General features: G+C 59.2%; 1 protein-coding gene across 1 annotated transcript; it reads left to right on the top strand.

Moving 5' to 3' along the window:
* Positions 1–1,885: 1,885 nt before the first annotated feature.
* Positions 1,886–7,841, top strand: PAX1 (paired box 1). Its single transcript, XM_061356943.1, has 5 exons — positions 1,886–2,018; positions 2,969–3,586; positions 4,606–4,748; positions 4,897–5,116; positions 7,657–7,841. Exons 1-5 carry the CDS (start codon positions 2,015–2,017, stop codon positions 7,746–7,748), a joined length of 1,077 nt encoding a protein of 358 aa, XP_061212927.1. The 5' UTR covers positions 1,886–2,014; the 3' UTR covers positions 7,749–7,841.
* The last annotated feature ends 2,838 nt before the right edge of the window (positions 7,842–10,679 follow it).

The raw sequence follows: 10,679 nt of genomic DNA, 5'->3' as shown, positions 1-10,679 counted from the left end.
TTCGTTTTCTTCTCCCTTTCTCTTTTCTCCCCTCCCCGCTATTCTCCCTCACACTCCTCCGGGTCGGGTCGGACTCTCCCACCGGTGCTCGGCAGCCTCACAGCCCCGAGAACGCATCTCCGGTCCCCTCTAACGGAGCCAAACCCTTGTTCCTTCTGGACAGGGGCCGAGGCCCGAGGAAAGCCCGCGGGGGTGCAGTGGGGTGCGGTGCTCCCGGCTCCCGCGGGGCCCACGGCTCCTGCCCTCCGCCCCTCACCGCGGATCCGGCCCGCGGGTTTCTCCGCGCTTCCCAACAGAGGGAGACAAAGGTTGGGGCAGACACCGCGACCCCCGCTCCCGCCGCGAGGTGCGGCTGGCCGGGGATGCTGCAGCGCCGGGGTTCCTCCAAGGGAGAAGCGGCCTTGGGAGACTCCGGGGGTGTTCAGGAGCCGACCCCGCAGGCCTCTTCCGACCCCGGCTGAAAGCAGCCCTCTCCGGCCCCGGGTGGGCTGCGGGCTGCGGGCTGCGGGCTGGGCACGGCCCCGGGGTAAAGGGTCTTCCGACGGTGGGAAGAGACCCCCACCTGTCCCCCCGAAATCCAGGGCAGGGAGAAAGGCAACGGGTTTCCTCGGCCGCCTTTCGATTGCCTCCGTCCCACGGCTGCCGGCAGCAGCCCCCGCCCGCTCCGCCGGAGCTGAGAACGGCAAACTCATGGCCACGGCACTCCCCGGAGGCTGTAGCCTGGTGGTGCAGTGGGTGAAGGATGCACACAGGGGTCACTCATCCCTTTGCGGGTCTCGGCAGCTTTTTAATCGATCCATTCTCTTTTCCCGACCACCGATTTCCAACGCACCCTTCGGCTGGCGCACACGGGTTTAACCCCACGGCTGGGGAATGGGGGGGTAAAGGGAAGGGGCAGCCGGGTGGGCACCGCGTGGGGTTCTCCCCGTGCCTGTCCCCGCACCGATGCCGCGTCCCTGGCAGGAAACGCCGTTTGCCTCCTGCCCGCCGCTGTCCGCGCTGCCGACGGGGCGGCCGAAGTCCAGGGCTGGAGGGGGGCTGTCAGGACGGGGCTGTCCAGAACCGCTGCCCCCCGCTCTCCAAATGCTCTCAGTTAAAACCCCTGGAGGAGCCGGCTTTCGATGCGGTTGTAAACGCAATGCCCGAGGCTGGTTGCGAGGCGGTTTTCCACTCTCTCCCCCCAACCTTTCAGTCGTTTGCAGGGAAACGCTCACGATCTTCCTTCCCATCGACCTTTCTTGGTAGAGGAAATCCACAGACCCCCCCCGCCCCACCGCCAGACACTCGTCCATCCCAGTTTTACGCAGCTGCATTCTTACTCGGGTAAGGAAAAGGCGGATTTCGATGCAGCGGCTCTGCGGGGGGAGCCGGCTGGAGGAGATGCCCAGACCCCGCACCGGCAGCTCCCCCCAGAAATACCCCCCAGCCTCTAACCATCCTCTCCGGACCCCGGCGATGTCCCTGCCCGCAGGTCCCGGCCGTCGGGGCTGGAGGCGGGGCAGGTGCTCGTCCCCCGTGGGAAGGACGGCATGGGGGGGGGACACGGACGCTCTGTGCCTCAGACTAGGAGGGTGGGGGGGTATCGCCCCCTCTCTGCCTCCCCGCAGCCCTAAAGCGGGCTTGGAGAGGGGCATGGGGGCGGGCGGGGGGGCAGCTCCTTGGGGGAGGGGGGCGGAGGGTGCCGGCCTCTCCCGTCCCGTTCCCCCCCTTAGCGCTGGGGAGCGGCGGCAGCGGCCATTTAGGGGCGGCGCGGGAGCCAATGGGCGTCCCGCGGCAGTGACGGCCGAGATTGACGTGTTTCCCACGTCAAATTGATCCCAAGTAGCGGCGGGGGGAACCGGCCCGGAGCCGCCAGGACACCCCCGCCGCCCGCCCAGCCCAGCCGGGCCGCGCTCCGCCGCTCCCGGGGCCCGTCTATGCCGGGGCCGGGGCTGTGGCTGGGGCCGGGGCTGTGGCGCGGCGGGCAGGCGGTGCCCCCTCCCCGGGCGGAGCGGCGCTGCCCCGGCGCCGGGCGATGGGTAAGGCAGGCGGGAGAGGGGAGGGCTCCGGTTCGGGCTCCGCGGTGGGGTTGGGGGGGTGAGGGGAGCCCCGAGCCCCGTGGCTGGCGGGGCACGGACGGGACCCCGGTCTCGGTGCGGCGCTCCGGGCCGTCGTGGCGGCGGGCGGGGGTCCTGCACGAAGTGCCCGGCTGGGAGGGCGCTCGGCTCCCCTTTCCTCCACGCTCCCTTCCTCTGCTTTCGCTTCGCTCTTCTCTTTCGGTTCTTTCTCCAGTTCTCGTTGTTTTTCCTTTTTGTCTTTTTCGGCCTTTCCACCGCTGTCTTTTTAAGTTCTCTTTTTCCTCTCCTTTCCCCTCTTTTTTCTTTTCTTTAGCCATCCTTCCTTCTGTCTCTTTTCCTCCATTTTTAATCTCTTTTTATTCCTCTTTTTTTTTTCTCTATTTCTTCTTTTTTTCCCGTCTCTTCTCATTCTCCCCCCGCTCCACCTCTTTTTCACCTCTTTTCTTTCCGCTCACCCCCTTTTATTTCTTTTTTGTTCTCTTTCGTTTTCCTGTCCTTATTTCTCTCTCCCCCCCGTTCATTTCTCCCTTCCTTTCTTCCTGCTTGTATTTCTTTTTCTTTCTCCCTTTCTCTCTTGTTCTCATTTTCCTTTCGTTTCCATTTTCTTTTCAATTTTCATTTTAATTTTCTTTTCATTTTTCCCTCTTCTTTTCCCCTCTTCTTTTTCCTTCCCTTTTTCCTTTTTTCTCATTCCTTTTTTCCTTTTCCTTTCTTTTTTCCCTCTCCCCTTTTTTCCTTTCCCTTTCCCCCTCTTTTCTTTTCCTAGACCTGCGGGGCGGGCCGCGACTGGCGCAGTGTCCCCGTCCCCATCCCCTCGCGTCCCCTCCGCCTCCGGCTCCTCTCGGGCCGCCGGTCGGTATCTCGGTGCTCGGTACCGCGGCGGTCGGTAACGCGGCGTCCGGCCCGTGCAGAGCACACCTACGGGGAGGTGAACCAGCTGGGAGGTGTCTTCGTCAACGGGCGGCCGCTGCCGAACGCGGTGCGGCTGCGGATCGTGGAGCTGGCGCAGCTCGGCATCCGGCCCTGCGACATCAGCCGCCAGCTCCGCGTCTCGCACGGCTGCGTCAGCAAGATCCTGGCCCGCTACAACGAGACGGGCTCCATCCTGCCCGGGGCCATCGGCGGCAGCAAACCGCGGGTCACCACCCCGGCCGTGGTCAAGCACATCCGCGACTACAAGCAAGGCGACCCCGGCATCTTCGCCTGGGAGATCCGCGACCGGCTGCTGGCGGACGGCGTCTGCGACAAGTACAACGTGCCCTCGGTCAGCTCCATCAGCAGGATCCTGCGCAACAAAATCGGCAGCCTCTCGCAGCCCGGCCCCTTCGAGGGTAGCAAACAGCCGCCCCCCCAGCCCGCCCTGCCCTACAGCCCCATCTACCAGTACCCATACCCCGGCCCCATGGCCTCGACGGCCGCCAAGGTGGGGCCTCACCCCGGCGCTCCCCACGTCGGGCTGCCCCGCTCCTGGCCCTCGGCGCACTCCGTCACCAACATCCTGGGCATCCGCACCTTCGTGGAGCAGACGGGTGGGTATCGAGCATCACCCCTAACACCACCACTCCCCTCCACCCCCCGGCTTTATTTGCTTTAATTCTATATTTGATTCTTCGGTTGGGCGCATCCTGCTCGGGAAGGACGGGGCGGGAGGGGAGGGAAAGAGAAAGGGGAGGATGGGGGAGATGCGGCGAGGCTCAGACATCTTGAACTTTTTATGAAAAATGTGGAAAATATTTTCTCAGGGATGATAGATTGCCGACCGCAAATTCGGAGCCTGAATTTCCCTTTGCGAAGGGGAAAATAAAACATGGAAGGAGGGTAAAAAGGGGGAGAAAACCAACGGGGGAGAGGAAAAAGAGGAGGGGGAAGAAAGCGGCGAGACTCTCGGAGAACGGGCGCGGTGCTCCCCGGGATCTCCCCCGAGAGTTCGCTCTGGTTTTCCTAAAAACCAAACCGGGAGAGGGCCCGTTGCCCCTGCAGCTCCCATCCCCGTGGCCCGAGCCTCGGCCCGCCTGCCCAGCCGGCTCCGAGGGTGACAGACGGGACGGGACGTGGAGGATGGGAGAGGGAGAAATGCGAGTCCTTTTATCCTTCCAAAACCCGGGGTAAATCAACCTCATGCGTTCCCCTCCGTGCATAATCATTTATCTTTAAAATTCCGATGTCACTTTTATAAATCTCCTTCGTCAGAAGAGAAATTGGGCCTCCTAAATTATCGGGAACGTGGAAGGGACGGGGGGGGGAGGGAGGTGGTGTTTGTGAGCAGAGGGATCATGTTTTGGGGGTTCCCCCTAACAGGGTGCATCTAATTCACCGAATCCCAGCCTTTCGCTGGCCTTCTAGCGGGGAGCCGGCTGCATCCCTAGGGTGCCGGCAGGGACTGGGAGGCGAGATGGATCTGCGCCCTTCCTCCCCATCGGGTTTATATGAACGGGCACTTGCAAACCGCTGTTGTCCCCATGTTTCACCCCAAATCTCTGCTCCGAGGGCCAGGTCCGGGGCCGAAATGGGGGTAACGCTGACGGGGCGTCCGCTTTCTCCTTCGCAGGGGCTCTGGCTGGCACAGAGGGGTCTGCCTACCCCCCAAAAATGGAAGACTGGCCCAGCGTGAACAGGACGGCGTTTCCCCCGGGCCAGGCAGTCAACGGCATCGACAAGGCTGCCATGGAGGGAGATATCAAATACCCGCAGGTAACGGCTGGAGGCACACACGGCGGACGGGGACGGGCATTTCCCGCTGCTCCCGTTTCCTCCTCCGCCCTCCCTCTCCCCGTGGGGGTAACCCCGACAGCCCCCGTTCCGTGCTCCGTCCCCGACGCGTTTCTCTGCCTGTCCGCAGCCGGCCCCGGGGCTGTCGTCGGTGGGCAGCTTCCTCCCAGCCTGCGCCTACCCCTCGTCCAACCAACACGGCGTCTACGGCGGCCCGCCCGGCGGCTACATCCCCCCGGGGCACCCCTGGCAGCCACAGGGCAGCCCCTTGGCCCACCACGGCCCCGGCGTGGCGACCCATTGCGGCGACCTGGCCACGGCGATGGCGTTCAAGCAGCACGGGAGGGAAGGTGAGGCGGGGGACACGCACACGGGACAGCGCAGGGGGCTGCGGGCTCCCTGGGGCCTCAGCAAGAGGGGCAGAAACGGAGGAAGGGGGTGAGGGATTGGGCGCGGGTCTCCAGGATGGGGCTATCCCGCTGCGTATTTCCGGTGTCAGTGCTAGTGCGCCCCGCTCCCCGGTGTTATCGGGGTGCTCAGCTGGGCCGGCGGCCGCGGGCAAACGCGGTGCCCCCGGCTTCCCCTGAGAGCCATGAGCCACCAGTACCCCCGACAGTGGTCCCCGTCTGGCTCGTAACCTGGAACCCCGTTTTCCCTCTTTATTTGCGCCTATATAGAGAAACGAGAGGATTTGAGGCCAATCCTCCCCTTTCCATCATCCTCCCTAGCCTGGGCAAGGATCGCCTTCTCGGCGGAATTCGTGGCACCCCCTCATGTCAGAGCCCTTTCCCCCAGTCCGACCAGGGCTGAACGCTATTAATGTTACGAATCCTCCGCTTTGGGGAGTATTTAAACTCCCTACGGCAGGCACGGAGGGGTTCAATCGAGCGTTCGTATATCCGAGGCGTTAATTGGGGCGTTCCTTTTACCTCCCGTTAATTGTTTCGTCTCATTTATGGGGGCGAGGTTCGTTCCCTCGATAGGCGCTTTCGATTTAAAGCTGCCATCTCAGCTGTTGTGGGTATAAACCCCTCGGCGACGTCCTTCTCCTTTTGCGCGGTATTAGATTTGCTATTCTTGTCCACATTTGCAATTCATTTCCCACTGGTTAGTTCATCTCTTTATTGTTGGTTTTCTGGGGTTTTGCGTTTTTGTTTATTTTATGGCTTTATTTTATATGCATATGTGTGTGTATATATCTATTTATATATGTATATACACACACATGCCCCTTTGGCTTCTCTAAAGCAGGCAACCTGCTGCGAGTTACAGCATCAGCTGTGCTGGGGCTGAGCTATTGCGAGTGCCAATGGGTGAAAACGAATAATTGTAAACCGATTATTTGGGAAAGAAAATACAATAGAGAAACAGAGTGTGAGAAGGGAAAGGGAAAAGAAAGGATTAAGAAAGGAAAGGAGGAAGAAAGCAGAGAGAGAGATGACTGCGGGGATTTAATGTGCTTTCCGAGATACTTTAAGTGACTTGGAGCCAGAGTTTTCTGACTTCAAACTGTCTCTGCCGAAAGGCCCATGGACTTCCTTCAAACCTTAGTGGGTTTTTTTTGGTTTTGCGTTTTGGGCTTTTTAAAAAAATATTATTATCTTTTAAATTATTTTTTTGTCCTATTTTTTAATTAATTCCTTAAATTTTGTGATTTTTTTTTTTTTTTCCTTTAAAAGCTGATTTTCTTTTCAGTTCCTTTCGGATCGCTTTTCTGGTTCCGCCCCTTACCTGGCACAACCCAGTTACGGGACTATGGAGCGAACCGGTCCCCCCGGGCCCGAGGAGGGGCTGGAGGAAGAACGGGGCAGCCCCGGGGCCCCGCTCCGCTCCCGAGGAGCCGCCCGGCTCCGGCTCGGTGCTGCCCCGCGTCGGCATCTTGCAGGGAGAGGGAGAGGGAGAGGGAGAGGCAGCGGGAGCTGAAGGGACAGAGAGAGGGGAAGAGGGAAGGAGGGAGGGAAAGGGGGACAAAAAGAGGGAAGGGAAAAAGGAAAGGAGAAGGGAAGGCAAGAAGGAGGGAGGGATAAAAAAAGACAAGGAAAAGGAAGAGAGGGGAAGGAAAAAGAGAGGAGAAGGAAAAGATGGCAAGGGGGAGGGAAGGTAATAAAAGAGAGAATGGGAGAAAGGAAAGGAGGGAAGGAAAAAAAAGGAGAGAAGGGAAAAAAGGAGAGGAGAGAAGGGGAGAAGGGGCAGGAGGAGAGAAGGAAAGAAAGAAAGTAAAAATAAAGACAAACCCCGCAGTTTCACCCTCCAATTTAGAACTTTTCTGACTTCACAGCCTTTATTTCTCCAGAAAACCCTTCCTGCTCACCCCAATGCCTGCAGCAGCCCCAGGACCTTCCATGTCCCATCTTCTAAAGCCTGTGTGTGGGGATCCTCTGGGCCTGGGCCAGCCTCTGACCCTGCACCATGATGCTTTCTGTGGCCAGGTTGTGCTTGGGCTGAGTCAGGGATGGGGAGAAGCTCAGCAGGAGGCTGACCACAGCTGGCACAGCATCCAGATCCATTCCCCTTCCTGGTGCTGGTGGCACAGTCCCTCCCAGGCCACCGCAACCACAGCCTTGAGAGCATCCATGGGATGTGTTCTGTGTGTGGCTGGGGTGGGTCTGGGTCACCCCCCAGGCAGAGCTGGCCCCACGACAATGGTGTCTGTCCTTACCACCATCATTTGGGATCTGCATCCACTCCTTTCCTCTCCAGTTCCCATAGAGAGGTCCAATATGGGGTGCCTTGCCTGGGGAGAAGGGCTGGGGGGCCCACGGAGCAGAGCTGCTCTTGGGGAAGCTGTTGGAGTGGGCCCATGTGTGTGTAGATGTGACTGCAGCTATGTGCTTGGAATCCATCAATCCACTGCCTTCCTGTTGCATTCTCTTTTTCCCTTCTCTTGCAGTGGTGGACAGAAAACCTGCCAGTCCCGTGGGGAAATCTTCAGACTCTCTAAATACCATCCACGGACTCTCTATCCCAGCCTCCTCTTCCTAGAGCCACCGAGCAGCAGGCTGGAGACAGTGACTCTTGGAATAAGCACCTGCAAACCGTAACGGGAGCCTGGAGTGCCACCGAGCTGTGCCCAAAATGCCATCGAACTGTGCCCAAAGCGCCACCACCCCCAGAAGGTGTCTGTTGGGATGAGGAGTAGCCTGTGTGCTGAGAGGTGCCATCCTCCCACGGCAATTCCCAGTGCAGGGAAGCACGGTTGGGATGTGCTCACACTGGCTGGACGCTTTACCTCAGAAAGGGGTGACAGAGGAGACTCAATCTTCCTTCTTTGTATTGTTTCCCCCCTTGCTTTCAGTTTTTCTTTCTCCTTCCCGTGTCTCTGAAGACTTGGATGCAGGGCAGCAAACGCCTCCATGCCAAGACATTGACGGGAGCATCCCAGCTCCGCCGCAGCCCAAGGGAGCGCGTTTCCTCCAAGGAATGGTTTCTGGCTTCCCCAGGGTGCAGCTGCTCGATGGAGCCCTCTCCATTGGAGTCCCGCAGAGCCCCTGCCCCGGGGCGGACATGGACAAATGTGCCACGACGGTGCGTGATCTATTTTTATAACAAGCCTTAATAAAAGTGACTCCCGTGGGCACACACCGCTGCCCGCCTTCCCTCGGCAGCCGGCTGAGCACCATCGCTTCACCCTGCGTCCCCCGGCCTCCAACAGCATCTGCGGGGGTCTCGGGGGGCACTTGCCTGGGTGGGAGCGCCCTGTGCTGAGCCGGGGTTGCTGTGGGCACATTGCAGCCCTGCTCCTCGTGCCTCCTCGCTGCACAGATTTGGGGTTCTCTTGCACTGGTGTGGGGGTTGTGGCCTCACTGGGTGAGTCCTGGTGCTGTGGGGCCAGCAGGAGGTGGGCAGGCGCTGGGCTGTGTTATCCCGCTCCTGTCCAGCCGGCTGGGGCGCATTCAGGATGGGCTCCACTGGGCTTTTGCATTCCCTGGCTCCACCAGCCGCTGCCATTGGCTTCGGTCCCTTCATTGTCTGGAGAAGGGGAAGGTCCTACAGCGGGGCAGGGAGGAAATGTCCTGGCAGGAGAATACAGGCCTGGCTTTTAGCACAGAGCGTGTCTTTGTGGGAGGGATGGGGGGGGACACATGGATGATGCCACATTTGACATCCCACCCCAGGAAATTATTTTGCCTTCAACCTCGGGGTGGCAAAACTCGGTTTTGCCTCTGCTGCTGCAAAGCCTCCAGCCAGAGCCAGCCTTTACATCCGAGTACAAAGCACAGGAGGGAAAGGAGGGGATTTTAAGCTGGTGACAGTACTTGCACCAGGGCCACCAGACTGTCACTGATGAGGCTTTAAAGGATGCAAGGACGGAGGAGTCACCTGAAACAGAGCCTGGTGGCTGCTCCCTGCCCGGTTTATCCCTTTGCAGCTGCATTCCGGTTTGTGGCAGAGCAGCTTTGGCAATCATGACTGACTGCAACACCCTTAAAGCCGGGACGCAGTGCACATGGCCCCTGTCCACCCTGCAGCCTGGGCAATGCAAACCTTCCCAGGGGGAAAGCACAACATGGGGACAGCCCCAGCCAGGCCTCTCCCAGGGTTCTGCTGCTCTGGGAAGTCAGATCCCTTCAGTTCCCAGTGCTGAGACCTTGCTGCTCATGAGCCTGAAGGAACAAGTCTGTCCTGCTGCTGGGGAACTGGGAGAAGCTGCTTCTAGGAGCTGGAGCTCATCCACACCAAGCTCCTATACTGCAGAGGGATCGAGTAAGTGAGAATGCCCATCACCATGGTGGCAACCTGTTGTAAAAGGGCTGGAATACCCTGAAAACGTCATGCTGTGTCCCATAGGTGGCTGTGTAGGTCCCATAGGTGGCTGTTCTGCTCTGTTCTGCCGGCCACCTCTAGCCCTGCAGCACCTTCCGGTTCCTAATGCCTTGTGCTTCAGGGCTGGCTGTGCCCTGACTCCTGCCTCCCAGCACCCCATACTCGCACTGGTATGTGCTGGATTCACAGCACCCTGGCGAGTGGGACCCAGCTGTGATTCCTCATCTCCCCCATCCCATGCAGGATGCTTCCACACTCCGTGGAGATGGGACTGGGGCTTGGATGGGATGGGATGAGGAAGACACGGGTGCTGGGATTGGACAGAGACATAGCACAGAGCCTAATCCTTTTAATGAACATCCTGCTGGGGTGGTGTGCGAGTGCCTGAGTTATCCCCTTCCAAGGCTGTCAGGAACCTGCCAAAATTCCTCGATGTTTTGCATCCGCTGCAGCCCCAAGGCAAAGACATCCCTTTGCAAGTGCTTGCTGGGTGCAGGCAGCTGAGGAGCACTGCATGTGGGCAAATCACCATGTGCCCAGCCTGGGGATCCAGCCTTGGGGGTGAGACTGTTTGGGCTCCATCCATGTAATAGTGGGACACAGCGTGTGATGGAATGCAGTGCGTGATGGGATGCAGCATGTGATAGGATGTATCACGTGATTTGATGTATGGGATGAACTGGGATGAACTGTGTGCTGGAATGCATTGCATGGTGGGATGCAGTGTGTGATGGGGTGCATCATGTGCTGGGATGTGTTGTGTGGTGGGCTGTGTAATGTAATGGTATATGCTGTGTGATGGCATGCACCATATAATGGTATATACTGTGTGATGGGATGCACCGTATAATGGTATATATGGTGTGATGGGATGCACTGTGTGATGGGTTGTACTGCGTGGTGGGATGCATCGTGTGGTGGAATGCAGGGTGTGGAGCTTCTCTGGGCACCCTGTGCCAGTGCCTCAGCACCCTCACAGGGAAGAGCTTCTGCCTAAGATCTAATACCACAGCAGCCTCAGCCCACTGCCTCCCCAACACCCCAAGGGCTGCTTGAAGCCAAAGGCTGTGAAGGGATACAGCGTATGATGGGATGCAGCATGTGATGGGATGCACTGTGTGACAGAATGCACTGTGTGCGGGGATGCAC

The sequence above is a fragment of the Neopsephotus bourkii genome, unplaced genomic scaffold, assembly GCF_033783945.1.
Source record: "Neopsephotus bourkii isolate Nb327-2 ecotype Australia unplaced genomic scaffold, CSIRO-AGI_Nbou_v1 NB_873, whole genome shotgun sequence".
NCBI classification, from domain to species: domain Eukaryota; kingdom Metazoa; phylum Chordata; class Aves; order Psittaciformes; family Psittacidae; genus Neopsephotus; species Neopsephotus bourkii.
This window is presented reverse-complemented; position numbering and strand designations above follow the sequence as displayed.